Here is a 20,735-nt window from a genome sequence, read left to right as displayed (position 1 = left end):
ATCATGTAAATCCAATAGTTCGACCGAGCTGATAGCAATTAAAATATGTGTAGCGAGTATATTTGCATCAGTCTCTATTGTTTCCCACAGAAATCAAGAAATTTTTATATTATTATGTGTAAACGTATACAAAACAACATCCTTATTAAAGCAGGGTTACAGCATGTAGAACCCTCAATTATCCAACTGATCATCAAGAGATACAATCATACAACTTTTAATTAAATATGTCGGACCTTTTAGATAATAATAAAAAGGTCCGAATCTTAAGCAAACTACATATAGAAACGGGTGCACACAAAAATACGGACCCGATCAGTATCCAAAATATAACTCCCTTGCATATAAGAAGATCTTAATTTTCGAAGACAGAAAAAGAGCTTCGAGCCTCAACGAGAAAAACTCTTAGAGGTAGATCCAGAATTAGAAACCGAAGTAGAGGAAGAAGAAGAATAGGCATGATGATGAGATGATGACATCTTATTAGACGACATCATCATCACCCCACCATTGAAACAATCTTCTTTATACTCTTCTTCTTTGATTGTGTCAAGCTTCTGCTTCGCTGCTCTGTGTCTCCTCATCACCGTCACAAACTGAGGCGGAGCAACCTCCGATACAAACCTTGCTAGACGTGAAGTAGCCATTTCTTTTGGGGGATCAAATATATAACAAGAATTGTATGTAAGGAATGATTGAGATCTCTTGGTTTAATTATGGACTGCTTGAGATATGAAGCTCATATATATATAGATGATTTTGTGTAATTACCCACGTCCAAGGGCATTCATTTTTGACGTTTAGTACCGTCATTAGCTTTTGTAATTGAATGCATGGACACGTGTATTATACGTCTTAATTGTTCTTTGTCGCCAGATTTTTTAAAAATTTTGAAGAGATTTTTAATTAAAACCTCTGGATTTCTATATAATCTCTTGTTGAACAAAACGTTTTTAAGGATCGTAAACTTAGGCGTAACTGCTTACTCACGAATTATACGCAACAAAAAAATAACAAGTAAGAAAATCGAAATTAGAGAGAAATTGATGATGGGTCTTGCGAACTTTTGAATACAATAGAAAAACAACTATGTTAAGAAGAAAAGAAAAAAAAAAGAGAAAATGTTTTGAGATGCACGTGTCAAATTTGCTGTGGAAGACGTCATCTCTATCTCTGTCGGAATCGATAACTGACAGAAGATAACTTTTCCGCGTCTGAATCTCGTGGTAATCTGTAACCGGTCGTATCCACGTGTCGATCACAAAATCTGGAAGTCTTGTATGTCCTTGTTTGTAGTTAGATTTTCCTTAATATCTAGATTTTTTTTCTTAGAAAGTGGCTGTTTGGCTCTAGGAAATCTGAGAGAACAACTATTTTTGGCTTACCAACAATAAGATATAAGAATTTGATATATTTATTTTATGGGTTTAGATTTTATCCATACATAACTACATATTCCGGACCCAGTGTGGTTTACATGGTCAATATGAATCTGTAATGTTGTTGATAAAAAAAAAATTACATATTCCGGCAAAAAAACAATTAAGATGTTAAAATATAGAAATTCATTATTTTGACACTTAATTTTTAGACACATTGACAAAAAAAAAAAAAATTTAGACACATCACCTACAGAAGACTATACAAGATGGAAAATGAAGACTAATATTTAGAGTAATTTGTACTTATTACATCATTATTGATACGCCATCAGTTATAGAAAACCACATTATATTGAAAACCACATCTCTATTTTTTGGTAGAAAACCACGTTATTTGGACTAACCTATTGACTTTAGTTGACTTCTTAGATGTATATTTGAATTATCTGTCTCGTTTAATATCAACCATATTGTGAATAATGGTTATCACTATTATCATATACTCTATCTGTCAATGACAATAGAAATTCAATCTCAAACAAACTCATTTGAAAAATAAACTGAAACAACATCTCACTTACAAGCAGGTCCGACCTTTAGTATTTATGCGTGAAGCATAAAAAAATTATCTGTCCAGAAAATATCACACTAAAATTTGTTGATGTCTTTACATTTTTATTTAAATTTTGGCGCGTAAAATTGGTGTTTCATGAACTTAAGTTCAGATGTCAGAGTTAACCCTGCTTAGGGCAAGATTAACGGCGTCCCAATGGGATGTCCTTAGCATAAATGACATTTAATTTAAATAAAAAAGAGACAATTATCTAAGGACATATCTAATTTAAGATATTTTTGTTGTCGTCGTTAGGTGATACGTGGCTTGGTGTGATTGGGCGATGAAACCGGGGTGGGGATAATCGATTTGGGTAAGTGTTGTGATTTAATTTTCTTGCCTTTTCTTCTTCTCGACCGACGAAACGCCTCTCTTCGATCTCCTTTCTTCGATCTCCTCTCTTCTCGACCGACGAATCTCGAGCCATCGATCTCCTCCCTTCGATCTCCTCTCTTCGATCTCCTCCCGACGGTTCTCCTGTCGAGCCATCGATCTCCTCCCTTCGATCTCCTCTCTTCTCGACCGACGAATCTCGAGCCATCGATCTCCTCTCTTCGATCTCCTCCCGACGGTTCTCCTGCTTCTCCACCGACAGATCTCCTCCCGAGGTTTCTCCTGTCGACGGATCTCCCCCCGAGGCTTCTCCTCTCTTCTCCACCGACGGATCTCCTCCCGAGGTTTCTCCTCTCTTCTCCACCGGATTTATTTGACGGATCTCTCGACCGGTCTCTCAACGGTTCTCCCGACGGATCTCTCCACGGTTCTGTCGACGGTTCTACCCTCTCATCAACATCATATTCTGCGATTCGAAGGTGGAAGGGTGGGTGTTCCTCCTCTGTATTCAGTATTTGCATGTAGTTGGTTCTCGATAAACTTGGTTGGGAATTTTATTGTTTTCGGTTTGTGTTTAAACCTGATAGAAATTTTTACGAGTTCATTGCTTTGATTAGTTGATTAATCTGATTGAAAGATTTACCCGACGGTTGCTTTGATTACTTGATTAATCTGAAATAATTTTCGTACTCGTTCATTGCTTTGATTACTTGATTAATCCACCATAAAATTTTAATTGTAGTTACTGGTGTTGATTTATGGATATAAATTATATTTGATGTTCTGTGTGATATGTGTGTTCTTTTTCTGATGTGTGTTCCTTTGCTTCTGAGGTAACTAGGTGAGGTGAGGCTCGTCTAAAGAGAGCCAGTGATACACAACTAGGAAACAACCATTTCGTCCAGTGTTCAAGGTAATTAACTTCCGTCCACAGCATGTAGACTTGAAGTAGAGTTGATGTAGACTTGCTGTAGACTTGCTGTAGACTTGCTGTAGACTTGCTGTAGACTTGTAGTAGACTTGATGTGGACTTGTGGTACACTTGAACTCTCTAGTTTGATTGCAACCAAAGCGTCTTGAACACTCAAGTTTGATTGCAACTTTAGCGTGTAGAGTTTAATTATTGTTTGTATATTGATTTGATAGTCTAGTTCGTAATTAACTATCTAGTTTCATTGCTGTGACTTCAAGTAGGCTTGAACTGTTGTTTGTATATTGATTTGATAGTCTAGTTTGTTTTAGGTAGTTAATGCACTGTTATTTTTCTCCCATTATGGTTGTGGGATGCGTATTAAGTGATATGTACTGTGGTAGATAGGTCATTATGGTTGAGTTAATTGGAATTCTCTATTAAACCATCCTTCATAGAGCTCATTCATTCTCCATCATCTTCTTTCTATCTTGTATTCTCTTCCGCTATATTTTCTCTTATTGCTTCTGTCTTCGAATTTCTATGGATCCAAGGATTCCGTATAGCCAGTCCACTGGGTATATGGGCCTTCTTAACAGTCAACAAGGAAGTATTTGTCCTCAAAACTCTCCATATGAGACATTTCCTTCTCTATCTCAACAGTTCCCTCAGTTTAGTTCACAAGAAAGTGAGGCTCCAACTCCACCTACAGAGATACCCGTGGAGCGTGGGAGGAGACATAAATGGACCCCATCCGAGAATGAGATGCTCATCAGTGCCACCTACAGAGGTTGAAAATATATGGGATAAATTTGGACATCTCCCAATGTAATTTTAAAGTTTCTATGAATTGAATAAAATATGTGTTTGCTTTTAATTCTCTATGTATGTTTTCAATAATTTGTGTGTTATATTAAATATGTAAAATGGAAATAAGTTTTATCTTATATATATGTTACTAATTATTAAAAAAAAAAAAATCCTAAGGACCAAGATTAAGTCCCACCAATAATCATCATTTCAACACAAAGTCCTTACAAATGTCCTAAGCTTAAAATAACAATAAAAAATCATAAGGACACCATTCTAAGAGCATATGCAATGGTGATACTATCTCAAGAGTCCTTAGGATTAGAATAATATTTTTTTTTCCTTTTTGAATTGTTAAGGATCCTAATCAAAAATATGTGTGCAATAGTGATACTCGATTTGGAATCCTTAAGAATAAATAAATATTTTTTTAAAAAAAAAGTAAAATTAAAATTTTTATTTATTATTCATGATTCAATAAAAAGATACAAGACTTATTCATCACCAAATTTGTTCCAAATATGCTCAATTAGATCGGTTTTCAAATGTTCTGTATACGAGTATCCCGAACATCATTCCGAATGGGAAATATGTTGTTGAGATTTGTAGGCATGTTGGCTTCCACCCGTGAACTTCTGGTTACGTCCCCTTCTTCAAAATCAGATATATCAAATTGTGTACCGTATCCATCCCGGACATTTTCGACTATCATATTGTGTAGTATGATACATGCTCTCATAATCTTGCTTATCTTTGCTTTGTCCAATGTTTTTACCGGGTTCTTCACAATCGCAAATCGGGCTTGCAATACTCCAAAAGCCCGCTCCACATCTTTTCGGGTAGCTTCTTGAACTTTGGCAAATAACTCTTGTTTAGGACATTGAGGGAGTGTGATTGATTGGATAAATGTTGACCATTTTGGATATATACCGTCAGTGAGGTAGTACACCAACTTATACATGTGTCCGTTGACCATGTACCTTACCCTGGGAGCTCGACCTTCTATAATGTCGTCAAAAACAGGAGACCGTTCGAGGACATTAATATCGTTTAAGGTACCTGGAGGACCAAAAAAAGCGTGCCATATCAAAAAAAGCGTGCCATATTCAAATTTATAGATTCAAATTTTTAGATTCAAATTTATAGATTCAAATTTATAGATTCAAATATTTAAATTCAAATTTATAGATTCAAATTTTTAGATTAAAATTTAGAATCTCTATTTCTTTTTTACTATAGGTTCAAATTTTTAGATTCAAATTTAGAATCTCAATTTCTTTTTTACTATAGGTTCAAATTAAAAATTCTTTTTTACTATAGGTTCAAATTAAATTTTCAAATTAAAATTTATAGATTCAAATTTATAATTTCTATTTCTTTTTTACTATAGGTTCAAATTTAGAATTTCTATTTGTGAAGACCATACCTTTATAACAAGATAGATAAAATGGTCCACCGTGGATTCAGTCGGAGAAGATGAGATGCAAAGTGAGAAGCAATGTTTAATATTACAAAGTTTTGTTGCTGAGGGAAATAGGAGAAGATGAGATACAAAGTTTTGTTGCTGAATACAAAGTGCGTAGGAGAAAGAGATAAATAGTTTAAACAACAATGACTACTACTTATACTACATTAACGTGAAACATAAAAGCACCCGTGACAATCTTCACATGCTAGAAAAACAGAAGCACCCGTGACTTTGAGTACTTCACAGCCCGTGACAATCTTAACCCGTGCATTGCAACACCCGTGACCCTACTGCTGAACCTGAAAGAGTACACACATAGTTATTACTTTTGGAAAAACACATTAAACTGAAAGAGGACACATAGGTTGAATACGAACGCTAACTATGAAACCTAACTAAATAGGTTCTACTTAACTAGCAATTACCACCAATTTATAGAAACCAAACAACTAGCAATTACCACCAATGCAGAGAAACCAAACAACTAACTAAATAGGTTCTACTTAACTACTATACGTTTATAGTTATTAGAAAAGAGACTAGGCAGTTGTGGTATCGTACCTAAAGAGAGACTCGAGCTTCTCGACACTCTCGTTTACATCTTTGAAGCTCTTCCTGCATAAACATTAGATCAAACTGTCATAAGGTCTACAAAAGATCATGAAGAACAAACAAAAACTCAAGACAGATACGTACCATTGACAAACATAAGCGCCAGACCTAGAAAAACCAATACGGAGACCATTACACAAACTTCCAATGCATAGCCATTTGTAGACTCTTTGTTCTTCTTGAGCTCACATACGGTCTTGAGCTCACATACGGTCTTTTGTAGCTTAAGCAGCTTCTGATCACACTCGTAACCTTGCTCCTTAAGCAGCCTGAGTTCCCTCTGAACCTCAAACACCTCCTCCGTGACTGCCACATCCCACCAATTCCATATGTGGCAGCCCCCATCATCTCTATTCTCGCACGTGTAGTACAACCTCCCTGGATCTTTTCGCGTGTAAGATGTTGCAATAGCAGCCTCACTGCCACAGTAACATCTCGTTGGGATGCCATCATCAGCCTCAGGTGGGTTGCGAACAGCCTCGCCAACAGAGAAACTACTCTGTCCTTCATCCGCGTAAAGAGCAGCCTCTGCTTCAAGAAGGTACGTCATGTCGAACTCATCTGACGATGACGGCTGGCTGTACGAATAGTCTTGTCCCATGATTGGTTAAACCTGAAAGAAACAAAGATTTTTAGTAACCAGCACGGATTCAATGAACCGTAAGCAAACATGAATCACATATAAACCGTAAGCTACACAAATAAGAACATCAAAAAGATTGTAATCGAACGAGAAAATCCGCAAAACAAATTAGATTGAAAACCCTAAATCGAGTGAAACCCCCAAATCGCTTGAAACCCTAATTTTAAAAGACAAATCGATTGAATCTTCAAAACCTAACCCTAATTTGAGGAGAAAACAACAAAGATAACAAAATCTCGACGCATAAATCTACAAAATCACCCTACGATTTACCTTCTTCTCGGGATGGATCGAATCGCCTTTGATATCGCCTTCACTCGAGACGTATTTTTTTCCTCGCCTTTGGTCGAAAATGATTAGTTTTTTTTTGATACGTACGAATGACAAAGCCGACGGACGAACCAGAACGCGCCACGTCTCTAAGGATCAACTCCGTTTAATCCTTATTTACGGATTGATCCTTGGATTATTTCGGTTAAATATTGTTATTTTAATCCGATAACCATCGGATTACCCGCTAAGGATCCATTAAGGATCAGCGTTGCGGCTGGTCTAAGGACAATGGATAATGATGCCCTTATAAGCTACAAGCATAAGAAATGTATTGGAACACTATAACGAACAGGTCACGACTAAATAGTAATTTATATTAATTATATAAGGAAAGATCAGAAAAACATTCGATGTTGACTTTTTTGGGGAACAAAGATGCAAACTTTCAACACTACGAAAAGAAACACAAGATAAAACATTATAGGAAAAAAAAAGAAAAAATGCTTAAAATAAAAATTGAAACATTATTAGCTTAAGATAAAGAGACAACGGGTAAAGCGGTTAGTATTCAACGGGTAAACACACATTTGACTCTGATTCCGTTCATGAGATGAGTGCTTAAAGATATCCCCTCCTTCCACTCGTGCTGGCATTATGATTCACGTTCATAGTGTTGCTGTAGCTCTCGTTCCACATGTTTAAATCATCTTCAGTTGGGCGGTTTATCAAAGGATTATCAATCAAATCATTGGATCCAACGTCGTAATAATCTTGTCGAGATGATACATCAGAGATATTTAAGGCCTCCATTGGTGGAAAACTTCGAACTGGAGGCACATTGTTTACCATAGCACCATGAATCTCATGAAAACCGAAATGGTTTCCAGCAACAACATCAGAAGAAGAAGAACCATTAAAAGTTCCAACAAACTCGTTAGTTTCTTGACCATGTAAGAAAGGTTGGTGATTATTAACCTGTTGATTTTCAGCAGATGGTTGATCTATCTTTGGACGCTTGGTTTTACGGCCACTTCCACCAATCGGTATGTTCCTTAAAGTCCCACCATGAGTCCAGTATCGACGACAATTCTTGCAGGAGTAGCGAGGCTGAGACAAGCTATAGTTGTTGTAGTAACAGAACTTGGTATTGTCAGAGTCACACCGTGGACACACCCGAGCTGGAGGCTTCTCTTCATTCACTTGATTGTCTCCCCTCACAAAAACATTCAACTTATCCATTTCTGTCAATATATTTACTGGGATTTTTTGTTGTTTTTGATATTTGGTGTTGTGGGGGTGTCTACTTATATAGGCTATTAGGGCGTGAAAATTGAAGAAGATATACGTTTCGGGTTTTATAAGAGTGAGATTATGAGAACAACGTGTCAAAAGTTGTGTATTCATGAATCTGAAGATCTAGCTACACGCCATAAACCTTAGGCTAAGCTTAGTTAAAAGCCAAGGCTCTCTTACTCTAAACTCTTGTCCGTATATGATTAATGCAGAATCCAGAAGATATGGTTAACTGAGTCAGTTGTATTAACATTAACAAAATCTGGAGACATTGAGAGTAGTGTAATGACAATTTAAGGCAGAACTATAAGCAGCGAGGTATCAACTATATGAGGAAGAGTATGTGTAAATATTTATTTACATGATTTATTGTTTTTGTTTAACATTTATGCAACTGGTCAGGATCTGAATGGTTAAGACAACAACACCCAAAATAAAAATAAAAAACAAGAAATTAAGCCATAACAAGAAAAATAAAAGTAGCTTAGTGGATAGAGTATTTTGTGATTTGGAATAGGTCGTAGATTCGATTATCTACAAGTGCAAATTATATTTGCTTTTACTAATGAAGTGTTGGGCTAGTAGTTTCGTGTTTGAAATTGGTTCTACTGTGTTGAGGATCATACATTTTTTTATTTTAAAAAACTTGTTTAGAGATTAGTTTAATAATGATTTGTTAAGACAAATTATATAAAAACATGCATTTGCGACCATTTGGTATGAAATTTCGACTCCGCAAGCTTTTATTTGAATTCCAAATTCAAGAAAATCTACTGAATTACCAAATGGAAAGACACACATATGCGTTTAGTTCAACTCTATCGTTGTAAAAAAAGAAGAAGAGGAAAAACACATGCGTTAACAAGTGCGTTTACGAGCATTTTGGAGAAATTTTGACCGCAACCAATTTTTATATAAATCTAAATACGTCAATTTGAGAAAATAAACTAAATTACTAAACGAAAACGGAAATTTATGTGTTAACAAGTGATTTATTATTGCATCAGAAATATATTATCCTATAAGAGAAAAAATAAAAAATATATATATATGTAGGTAACTAACACAACAATACTTGATACAAAAGATAACATTTACTACACCACAATTTAAAACATTTAATAAAGATAACCTATATTTAAAAAGTGGCGACACCCTAAATCAATAAATTATAATTTTAGTTTTTGACAAAAAAAAAGATTTTAGTTAGATGTTTTTATGTGTTATGCGCATTGTTAAATTTAATTAAATATTAAATAAATATAATTAGTTTAAAATATTTTAAGTTTAAAAGGATAATTTTGTAATCAAATTATTAAAACAGTGAATACAATTTTAATAGATCCTAGTTTATAATTAGATATAAATCACGTAGTTCATAATATTATTTGAGTATTAAATAAAATCAATGAATATATCAATTAACAAAACAAACTTTTAAAATTTTATATAAACAAATAAAAATTCAATAAAACAATGAATATATAATGAAAAGAAAAAATGTTTACAGTTGATTATAAAAAATAAAATATTTTAATCTGTTTATTTTTTGCTTGTTGATTTTTCAAAAATTTTGTGCGATAAAATTTTATGTATGTGCATGATAATATAAAACTATAAAAAGAATACGTGTGATTTTCATGTCAACTTTAAACTACAATAAGAGAACTGGATACTTTTTAAAAAAAATGTAACATGTTGAAGTTCTATAAATCTCACAGAAAGCAAAACTGTTTCTTAATTTTGTTGCAGAATGATTTTAGATAGCATTCTGATATGATAACAAAATCATAAATCATATAAATAACAGAACGATATTATATCTGTTAGAGAAATAAAATTATTTTACAAATTTAAAAAAATTAAATATTTAATACATAGCGCTCTTATATTTGGTTGCATAGTACAATATCTAGAAGATTTGCGGAAATAAAAATTATATTATATTTGGTTGCATATCAGTTTATGAAGTAATTATGTCTGTAATATGAACTCTTCATATCGTATATGATGTGCCATTTTACAAACATTGTTATTTTTTAAGAAAAATCAGAAGAAAAAAAAAAAATTTCTCTATAGTTTTGCGTATGTGAATCATTTTTCTAGAATATTATGCGAGTTTTAAGAAAAAAATAAACCAAAATCTAATCTAATCCAAATATAGAGTTTGTTTTGGCAAAATTAAAGAACCAAAACTAACCAAAAACTCGAACTGAACATAATTTTTTGGTGAAATTATAATTGAACCGAACTAACTGAAACCGAAACCGATTAGGATAAAACGAAAAGAGTACAGTTTTACTAATCGTATAAATTACATATTTACATCACAATTTACCTTCTGCATCACACTGTTTCTGCTTTATCATATGTCGTACGAATCTAAGGCCTAGACCTAACGGCTAGTGTGACACTCTAAACGGCCAAAAAATTTTTTCCGAACCAACCACACACGGCTTAATTTAGTTTTAGACCTTCTAACAACGAATTCCTCAGCAGTCTTCTGTAGAAACTTAGATTGATAGAAGAAATACAAGTTTAATATTTTAGACGTAACCATAGGTTTACCTTATTATTTGTACACTATTTCGTCTCCTACATATATTATGTGATTATGCATAATTATAAAAACAGAGAATAGGCTAAAACAGAGGAAAACATAAATACTTGGGAATACATATCTCTCTCTTACTCATCGGTTATGGAACACACAACGAACTGGTAATGCTTGTTTATATATATTATTAAAAAGACCAGACAAGTAACTTATGTCTGAATCTTTAGGGAAACAAAGATGCAAACTTATAAAACTTAAACTTAAGAAAAAAGACTCAACAGAGCTGATAAGATAAAACAAGAAGACCCAACAAGAAAAACTGAAACATTATTAGCTTAAGAAAAAGAGAAAACGGGTAAAACGGCTTTAATTCAAGGAGCATGATAGGAGGATCTAAACACACGCTTGTTTCAGACGTTGTTGTTGTTGTTGTTCTTGATCATGTGATCAGTGCTGGCATTAAGATTCTTGTTTGGATCCTCCTGATTTGCGCCATTGGATCCAACATCGTGATAACCTTGGTAAAATGATCCATCAGAGACCTCCATGCGATCCTTTGGTGGAGCATTTTGAGCTGGAAGCGCCAGAACAACAGAAAAAGAACCAAAATGGTTCTCAGCAGAATTCACCTGAGAAACAGATGGTTGATCTATCTTTTGTCGCTTGGTTTTACGGCCTCTTTCTCCACCCATCGGTATGTTCCTTAAAGCCCAACGATAAATCCAAGATCGACGACAATACCTGCAGGTGTAGCGCGGTTGAGACGAGTTGACGAAGTAACAGAACTTGGTATTGTCAGAGTTGCACCTTCGACACATTCGACGAGAAGGCTTCTTTTCACTCACCAACTTATCCATTTCTCTCGAGATCTAATTGTTGTTGTTGTTGTTGTGGGGGTGTCTTCTTATATAGGGTATTGATATTGAAGGAGAGATACGTTTTTCTCACGTGCCAAGATTTGTGTTAATAAAGTCATGAGTATATCTTCAAACATTAAACCTTAGCTAAGCTTAGTCAATAAACAAGGGTCTCTTATTCTTAAGTCTTAATTGTCTGTATGGAAATTAGACAAGCAAGTCAATGTTACTGAATGAGTCAAATCATATAAAGAAAAACAAAATCTAGATATAGTAAGAGTTTAATACTAATTCTAAGCAAAACAATAGAAATCTTAGATGTTTATCATGAAAGAGAATATGCTCGCGCGTGAATGCTCACGCGCGGTCTCATTGGTTTTTCAAGATTTTTATGGATAGAAAGAAATGTTTACAAAGCGTTGAATTGACTATCACATACAATGGAAGTAAGAAAGTCATGAAACAATAGTAGGAAAGATTTTATATGAAATATTTTTTGAAATAGACAAGCCGCGCGCCTAGATACTTTAAATCTACAAAGAATGTAATAGTGTGCTTTATCAAGAGAGGAAACTTAACTAAGGAACTAGATTTTGATCCGCGCTTTTGAAGCGCAAATTTTTTTGGATTATAGACAATTTGATATGAATTAATATTTTGGGATAATTGTACATTATTATATTATAAAATTATATTATATCGAAGAAGAAAATTTGTTTAAAATTATATAATTTATGAATTAGTTAGTTTATTTGAGATTTTGTATGTCCATTCTTATAGGATTTTTGAAATGTGAAATTTATGATTCTAATAAATATATAAATACTTAAAAAATATATAAATTTTTAAAAAAAATAGTTTCAAACATAAGTTTTTTATGTTTTCGAATTATACTTTTTCGAATTCGAACTTTTTTATAATTTATTTTTATTTTACATTTTTTTTTTTAATTTATTTTTTATTTAAATAATGATTTATTATATATATAAATAACAAGGGCATAAGAATCTTTTGCCACTTAATGAAAAATGTATTTTTGAAAATGTCTCATTAGTGGTAGTAAAAATGAAAAGTGGTACCATGAAAGTGGTAAACATGTAATTTCCCCTAGTTTAATTGATAATAATGGTAAAACAAATGTGTGGGAGTTGAGAAAGGAGATAAACATGGAATAACTATAAAATAAAATAGAAATAAAAGATTGTAAAATAAAGGGAATTTGCAGTCCATAACTATAGATAAGAATTTTATTAGGCAAATGGATATGCAACTGTACATTTTTTATTAATACCAATAATAACCGTACTCAATCCCACAAACCTGCGTGCATAGATTGACAGTCTGACCTAGTTTTAACTGTCTCTCTTCTCTCTTCATAGAGCTAAGCATGTACCTCTCTCTCTCTCTCTCTCTCTCTCTCTCTCTCTCTCTCTCTCTCTCTCTCTCTCTCTCTCTCTCTCTCTCTCTCTCTCTCTCTCTCTCTCTCTCTCTCTCTCTCTCTCTCTTTTTTCTCTCTCTCTCTCTCTCTCTCTCTCTCTCTCTCTCTCTCTCTCAAGCTTAGACATTTATTCAAAATCTCAAATAAATTAATTCACTAATTACTCAAATACAAAAGAATATCGGATCCGGGAAACTGTACGTGGTGGATATTTGTTTTTGAGGATCTTGGTTCAGTACATACCTACCCACGATCCGACCGAATATCCATATTACATAAAATATTTTGTGTATGTTATGTATATTTGGGTGTTTTATATATGTTTTCGGTATTACGAATATTCTTTTTTGTTTTGGGTTTGAGTTTACAATTATACTTTCAGTTTTCAGGTAAAATTTCAAACTGCTAAAAATATATTTCGGGTATTCAGACAAAAGTACGGGTTTTGTTTGGGTTATAAATAAAGTTGGATATGAATTAGTATTTCAGACAAAAGTTTATAATTTTTATTATAGTAATTTCTATAAAAATTAAGTTAAGGTAATATATATAATTTTGTTTTAACATACGATTCACAAAAATGTTTTTATCAAATTTGATTTTGTAAATATTTAAAACTATATAATGTAAGATGACATGATACAATATGCTTAATGATATATGCTAACTCATTTTAATAATTAATATCTGAATATTGTAGATGATAAGCATAAAATATAATGTATAACATTAAAATGAAAAGTAATAATAGAATTCATTTAAAATAAGATTTTTAACTATGTTTTCAATTAGATGATTATATTATTACACGGTCCATGAAAAGATTATATATATATATAGTACTTTTTGTCAGACATATGTATAGTTTACTTAATCTTAGTATGTACTTCGTTTTAATCAAAAAGTATAAACAATAAATAATTAAATGGTATATATATGGACGGGAAAAAAGGAATGTACATGAGGGGCTGAGTTCCCACTATTTGATTCCTTCTGTTTCGGTAACCATATTTATTGATAATATCGTATGAACTAAAAAAAATTAAGGTAAGATAAAAAAATAATGAGTTAAATGAAAAGGTGCAGTAACTTTTTATAGGTAGATTTTTTGGGACTTCTTCCCTTTTAATAGTATAGATTTTTAGTGGTTTATTAAGAGGGAAAAGACAATGTGTTTGAGCATGTGCGTTCGCGCATGTGTTTCATTGGTGCATCATATATTTTGGGTCTTTTTCATATTTGGATACATCTTGTGAGAATACATAGCAATACCCAATATCAAGAAGACAAGAGACTCAATAAAGCAATATTTGTAGATCAAAATGTTATACATTCATAATAGTTTCATTTCATAGGCCCAAGAGAAAGATGCAAATGATTTAAAGATTAGACTTCAACCAACTCTATCTTGAACTACAAATTAAAATACAGTCCAACATACAAGATTTTTAAGGTTTTGTGAGTCTCATTTTATAAAATGGAAGACTATATTTTTTGTCCTCTTAAGTTGCTTAGAGCATGCTACAATGACATCTCTTAGAAAGATAACCTAGAGAGACGAAGTCCTTAACTCCTTATAGGTTTAGCTCTTACTATATTCTTCTTTGATTTTCTTTGTAAAACCAAATGAGTGTAATTGGAAGTGAGAAATCTTGTGTAGAAACTTGCCGAAGGTGTTTTCTGATATCATCAATCCAAGTTAAGATTCGTAAGATCCTAACTGAATGTAGCAGTTTGCTGATGCCGTGAACCGGATGAAAATACTTTGTTTTTAATATATTTGAATCGAAGAGAGATCAAGATAGAAATTGAAAGGATTCAGTTCTGAACAAATAGAAAGCAACCCATTACAATTTAGACCCAGTCAGTTATCAGAAGGGATAACGATGATCCAAAAGGCAGACAAGTAGAGTCATGCATTAACTCAAGATTGTTGAAGATGAACAGAGCCATCAGAATCAGGTGAAACTATCAAGACAGAGTGTACAATGGTTATTTTTTAAATAAAATTTAATTGAGATGGTTCCTGAACTGATAGCTCAAACGAGAAGTTAACGGTCAAAAGACTCAGAACCATTATTAGCCGCCTAGCCTGTGATAAGCATTACTTCACAAGTAAGCTCGAATAAAAGGCATTAACATTATTGTGGAAAATAAGATAAATTTATCGGAGTACTGCCGAACCCCAGTCACAGCGTCTATTATTTTTTGTAACATTCATCGACAACGAATATGTTGGTCGAAGCCGAGACTGATAGAAGAAATATAAACTGATATTTTGAACATAACTGCCGTTTAAAAAATTCAAGAAGTTGCCATAGATATATACGATTGCATCTTCACATATAAGAGAAGAAGCGTAGCTTAGAAACAGAGAATAAAATGAAAACAGAGCAATACATAAAGAGACAAAACACTTGAAAACAAAATATGTAGATCTACGTTTACAAAAAAAAAAAAAAAAAAAAAGTAGATCTATCAGCTTTTTCATTCGTTAAGTGTTAATTATATGAATGATATCTTCCTAATATACCCTTTTGGACGAGTCTGGCTCAAACACTTGGTAATATATGAGTGAATGATTAAAATCTGCATAATTTTCAGTATTTTGTGTTTTTCATGTTTGCGATTTTACATTTTGAAAAAAGCCCAGTTCCAATGCATCGACCCAATCTATTGATAGCTTTTATTCAAACTCGAATAATCTGGAAATTACAAAAAGTTTAATACAATAATTCAAACATTTGGATCAAAGAACCAAACCGGTCTTCCATTTGTGTCTTGAACCGGTCTTGAATTTGTCTCATATCCCTGTTGAATTTTTTGAATGATTAGTAGTAGTAGATGATCATTAACTCAATATCAGCTAATGAAATCGCCTTTTGCAATTCCGAGTACTTACATCGTCAACGGCGTTCCTCAAAGCTGCAATTTGCTCCACTGATATTGTATTCACCTGCATATACAAATTTCCCTTTTTAAAATTACCAAAATTTTCATTTCTAATAAATAAAAAGATTATTATATGTTAATAAAAAATATACCCTTTTGACGACGGTCCAAATAACACCTTCAGTGCATGGAGGAACAGTGAGAGAGCCAATGTATCTATAGAACTTCTTGGTTTGAAATCTAATGGTTCTTGGATCCACAATCCCTAGATCCTTCTCTTCTTTTCCCACTGTTTTTAATCCATCGAGTAACTGCATTTAAAATTTAAAAAAAAACTCTTAGAAAATGTTATAAACTCAAAATTCTTCATATAAATGAATTAATATTATTATACCCTTGTGAGGAATTCATTAGGTTTGCCCAGTTTATAAAGAACTCCAATCACTGCGATTCTGCCTCGAGCACTCGTGTGAACCATGTGAAGCTCCAGGTCGTAACTGTAACACATTTACAAATAAAATAAAAATAACAGTCATATGTTTTAATTTTCTTGGAAAATATGGTGTTGTGAGCTCATTGTGATCAAGAGACAAGAAAACACGAACCGAGTTCCGTTAACAGTATGCTCAGACGGTGAATGCCAATGACATTGCACCAATTTAAACTCCATTTGACGTATCGTTATTTTTCCAGCATCTCCTTTCCACGATACCTTTTATTTATTTTTCATTGTTATTATTAGAATCATCTAACCATGCATGCATATGGTTAGTGTAATGAAAATATAGTCAAGCAAAAAAATGATCTTCACCATAACGTCATGTCCTCTGTTCATAATAACAGCCGGGGCTGGTTTGTATTCTCTTCTCCACGCTTCATCATGAATAAGACTGACTCTTGCGTTAGTGAGATCGATCGGAGATTGTAATTTTCCATTGTTACAAACTTTCCAATGAGGATTTATTTTGCTCCATCCCTCTGGTCCCTTCTCTGGATTTTGTTCGTACGTAAATAGTGTTTCATCGTCTGTTTTCATGATTAAAATCATATGTATTAAGTTATGATACAAGAAAAATACTTGATTTCACAAAAGATAACATACCGGCTTCAGCATCGTTAGCCAGTGAAATACTGGGGAAAGATAAACAGAGAAAAAACAATGCGAAAATCATAATTGTTTTTGTGTTCGGATCCATTTGTGTTATTCTTCTTTTTTCTTTTTAGATTTTGCTTTTGCTTACTGCTTGTTATGTCCTTCAGTATGTTTTTATGACATTGAAGGCTTCAGAGATGAACTACTTAAAAGGATGCTTTGCGGGGTTTGTTTATGATTTCTGTTGAAGTTGCTGCGATTATTAGTTAATAATTTGGTGTGATTTGTTAAAAACAAATATAAAAACTGAATGCTTAGTGGAGAAGTTTCATTGGATCCATTTGGTTAGAGTTTTCTAATTTCGGTTCGACAGTGAATCAGTGTGTAACATTTTGTGACAGAATAAAAATGACCTGGATTAATAGAATTAATCCTGTCCATAAGAGAACTCATTGCTCCAATGCGGAAAAAACAGATTTAACTGCCAAACTATATATATATATATATATAAATTTACAGATATATTACTATATTAAGTCGCTGAAACAATATACCTAAGCATAAATGGCGATTCCAGCAAAATGAAGAAGTCGTGCTGAATGATTTAGACTTTCGCAAGCACAAGAGAGCTCCATATAAAACAAATACTCCCTCTATACCATTAAAATATATTTTTTTCATTGTTTACATATTTTTAGAAAACATCCTATTTTTTTATTATTAATACATCAATTTCTATGATTACTGATTTTCAGTAAATTTAAATTAATATTAATTCAATGACCTCAATTAATTTTCTTAATTTGAAATTTTCTGTTATTAAATAATATTTTTTTATAGAGATACACAAAAAATTATCTTTGTGAAACAAATCTTTTTACTAAAATTGTGTGGATAAAGGTAGGTATATGGCTTTTTAAGAGCTAATTAAATATGTAGAACAAGTACAAAAGGCCTTAGGATTTGGGACGTTACTTAAAATTTGAGTTTTGAAAGCATTAGCAGTTTTCGGATATTTTGAAGTCTAGAGGTATTGGCATTGACGTCACCTTCAAGTTATACGCCAACAATATCTAGAAACGATGTGTTTTATCTTCTTTTTCGATGATCTATAAGTCAAAATATTTTGGAATTATCAAACTTGACGTATAAAGCTGCATCTTAAGATATTGCGGAAAACATCCGTATATCAACCCCAGGGTTCTTTGGGGCATTTATAAAAATCAAAATGATGTCTTTGTTGTTTTCATTTTGCTCATAATTGAACATATCATTTCGAATTAGCAGAACTATTTAGGCTCTAAGTGTACCTAATGGTAAGATAGTTAAATGAGAACCATCACTTTCACAATTTCCATAAATCCCCACAGTTTTTAGTAGAGATCAAAAGATATGTATTGTGCTCACAATGAAACATCACTTTCACATTACAAGATAAAATTCAACAAAAGGAACAATAATATAGAACGGAAACAAACAAAAAAAAAGAAAGCTGCAAGAAGAGGGGAAAAGGGTACACATTATTAAAGATAATATTAGTTGAATTTGTTCACAAGTTTCTTCAGACTCTCAGAAATTCTACTACTAGCTCCATAATCACAATCTTCCACCTATATACGTAAATTGTTAAATAAATTAACAAACTAGCAACAAAACAAAACAAAAAATAATGGTCGAGGACATCTATAGATTTAGTAATCAACTAATAAAACAACTTCCAACTAGATGGGAGTTTCTTTGCAGTTTGAGTGCATCTTTAATAAAGATTCTTTATATAATAGATAAGTTAAATTATAACATGCAATTACTTATCAATCGGTTTCTAATGACTGAAAACGTACAACAATACTTACAACTAGATGAGAGCAATGTTGCATTCTGAGTGCAAATAAATAAATATAATATGTATCGACTTATTAATCGGTTTTTAATGACTAAAAACGTGTGTTTTCACCAAGCTGTATATATTATTTCAGTGACCGAACTCTGACCATACTCCCATTGCATGGATTATACCTAATTTAAACATAGAAGTAGTAGCAAATTTTGATTTTCCTATATCTTCAGATCAAAAACAGATATTTTCTTGAGTTTACTAATATACCTTGCAATGAAGAGTGTGGAAGACGGTATCATCAACAGTTGATGATCCAGCGTGAGTGATCTCAGCTCCTGATTCCTCAGTGAGAACACTAATGATCTCATGGAATATGAACTTGTGTTCCACACTTGTCACAAGAAAGATGTGAAGAATCGGACCGGTTTCTTGAATCTCAATTTTTGGCAACCTTCTAGGCACAGAGACATCGACACTCGATGACATGGGTGAAGATCCAGTCGCAGCAAGTTTCCCCTTCCTTTCTGTCATTTTCTCCACGTTCACTTGTAGCTTCTTGATGTAGTTTGCAGCTTCATCAAGCTGATCAGGAAGTGTTAAAGGCGCCTATAACCAATATAAAAAAAGAAAGGTTTTTTTATACATGAATTAATAGATTAGACATGAGATCGCATATTATAAATGCATATCAGAGGATAAAGAAGAAGAGGAAAACCCTAGAGGTTTGAGGAAGAAGAGAGTTGAGTTCTGAATAAAGAGCTTTCATCTGAATCCTTCTATTTTTCTCAATCGTTTTGCGATCTACAGATCTTGCCTGACTAGTGTTTGAAAGGCCCTGATCCATTTTGTTTTTCTTAGTCTTGAAGTGTTTCGCACATACTATGAAACTCAATATTAACCACACTTATATAAAGAAAGAAGTTATGGTTGGCGTAAGTGGCATATGGGTTCTCCTAATGATAATTAGCTTGTGCTAATAAAAAAATTAGGTAAAAGTAAGAAAGGGTATATATACCAAAAGGCGAAAAAGGTCCGTATACAGATATAGATGATAACGAAAGCAAAGACAAAGTTAAAAAGTAATCTCTTTTAATATAATTCTTGACTTGTTCTTTTTAATATTGTGATGTATTCATATGGTTTGACTTAAGAAGAGACCAACATTAGTTTAAATGTTTTTTCAAAAAAAAAACATTAGTTTAAATTAGTAAAAAAACAGTAGTTAAAATTAGTTAAGAGCAGTACCGGCCCTGGCCACAAACAAGAAAAGCATGGATTTCTGGCCGCCACAGAATTAAATATTTTAGCGGCCATTTAAACACTAAATGTGACTTTATTCTAGTAGTCTTGAGATTAATGGCTTTTGCTAGAGGTCATGGGTTCAATTTCTAGTAACACATACATTTAATTTTAGCCTTTATTTTATTTTGGTTTATAGCCTTCAAACCTGTAAGACCGGCACTGGTTAAGAGTATGAGTTAATCAATTGGTTTTGACCTAAAAATTTCATAAACTATTAACATGGTGTACTGAAAATATCAACACATTTTGTATTTCTGTTCTAGAGCAGTTTCTAGGTTCCTCCAGTATCATTAAGTAGAATTAATCGTACTTACATTTACTTGCTATAATTATTTTCACTGATATGACATTTTTTTGTTGAAATCATAAAGCTGGGAACGTAAGCCCATACATAATTACTTTCATATAACTCATTGTCTTTT

The 20,735-nt window shown here is 32.8% G+C and overlaps 5 protein-coding genes across 6 annotated transcripts in view; all 5 read right to left on the bottom strand.

Moving 5' to 3' along the window:
* The window catches only part of LOC103861069 (potassium transporter 9), a 645,946-nt gene that overhangs the window by 376,418 nt on the left and 248,793 nt on the right, over positions 1-20,735 (bottom strand). The window lies entirely within an intron of this gene.
* Positions 94-12,559, bottom strand: LOC103861211 (dof zinc finger protein DOF4.4). 2 transcript variants are annotated; one of them, XM_033286860.1, is made up of 3 exons: positions 6,213-12,559; positions 6,078-6,131; positions 94-5,815 (listed from the first exon to the last, which is right to left on the bottom strand). In XM_033286860.1, exon 1 carries the CDS (start codon positions 8,446-8,448, stop codon positions 7,663-7,665), a length of 786 nt encoding a protein of 261 aa, XP_033142751.1. In that variant the 5' UTR covers positions 8,449-12,559; the 3' UTR covers positions 94-5,815; positions 6,078-6,131; positions 6,213-7,662. The 2 variants fall into 2 exon arrangements, with proteins under 2 accessions (XP_033142751.1, XP_033142752.1); XM_033286861.1 differs by having other exon boundaries at positions 94-6,741; positions 7,045-12,559.
* On the bottom strand, positions 11,305-11,751 carry LOC108871192 (dof zinc finger protein DOF4.4). The gene has a single exon (XM_018657378.1). It carries the CDS (start codon positions 11,749-11,751, stop codon positions 11,305-11,307), a length of 447 nt encoding a protein of 148 aa, XP_018512894.1.
* Positions 12,677-17,281, bottom strand: LOC103861210 (alpha carbonic anhydrase 4). Its single transcript, XM_033286866.1, has 4 exons — positions 17,184-17,281; positions 16,893-17,107; positions 16,687-16,793; positions 12,677-16,578 (listed from the first exon to the last, which is right to left on the bottom strand). The coding sequence occupies exons 1-4, from the start codon at positions 17,275-17,277 to the stop codon at positions 16,470-16,472; spliced, it is 525 nt and encodes a 174-aa protein (XP_033142757.1). The 5' UTR covers positions 17,278-17,281; the 3' UTR covers positions 12,677-16,469.
* LOC103861209 (transcription factor bHLH162) lies at positions 18,500-20,685 on the bottom strand. The gene is made up of 3 exons (XM_009138911.3): positions 19,727-20,685; positions 19,279-19,617; positions 18,500-18,784 (listed from the first exon to the last, which is right to left on the bottom strand). The coding sequence occupies exons 1-3, from the start codon at positions 19,853-19,855 to the stop codon at positions 18,710-18,712; spliced, it is 543 nt and encodes a 180-aa protein (XP_009137159.1). The 5' UTR covers positions 19,856-20,685; the 3' UTR covers positions 18,500-18,709.

This window comes from Brassica rapa, chromosome A03 (genome assembly GCF_000309985.2).
Source record: "Brassica rapa cultivar Chiifu-401-42 chromosome A03, CAAS_Brap_v3.01, whole genome shotgun sequence".
NCBI classification, from domain to species: domain Eukaryota; kingdom Viridiplantae; phylum Streptophyta; class Magnoliopsida; order Brassicales; family Brassicaceae; genus Brassica; species Brassica rapa.
This window is presented reverse-complemented; position numbering and strand designations above follow the sequence as displayed.

What these genes read in the sequence shown, in the direction of transcription:
- LOC103861211 (XM_033286860.1), bottom strand. Translation starts at nt 8,448, where the DNA reads ATGAATACACAACTTTTGACACGTTGTTCTCATAATCTCACTCTTATA.
- LOC108871192 (XM_018657378.1), bottom strand. Translation starts at nt 11,751, where the DNA reads ATGGATAAGTTGGTGAGTGAAAAGAAGCCTTCTCGTCGAATGTGTCGA.
- LOC103861210 (XM_033286866.1), bottom strand. Translation starts at nt 17,277, where the DNA reads ATGGATCCGAACACAAAAACAATTATGATTTTCGCATTGTTTTTTCTC. An exon ending in ACAGAGGACATGACGTTATG is followed by an intron (nt 16,794 to 16,892) that starts GTGAAGATCATT and finishes AATAAATAAAAG; the next exon opens with GTATCGTGGAAAGGAGATGC. An exon ending in CATACTGTTAACGGAACTCG is followed by an intron (nt 16,579 to 16,686) that starts GTTCGTGTTTTC and finishes AATGTGTTACAG; the next exon opens with TTACGACCTGGAGCTTCACA.
- LOC103861209 (XM_009138911.3), bottom strand. Translation starts at nt 19,855, where the DNA reads ATGGATCAGGGCCTTTCAAACACTAGTCAGGCAAGATCTGTAGATCGC. An exon ending in TTCTTCCTCAAACCTCTAGG is followed by an intron (nt 19,618 to 19,726) that starts GTTTTCCTCTTC and finishes TATTGGTTATAG; the next exon opens with GCGCCTTTAACACTTCCTGA. An exon ending in TCCACACTCTTCATTGCAAG is followed by an intron (nt 18,785 to 19,278) that starts GTATATTAGTAA and finishes TTACGTATATAG; the next exon opens with GTGGAAGATTGTGATTATGG.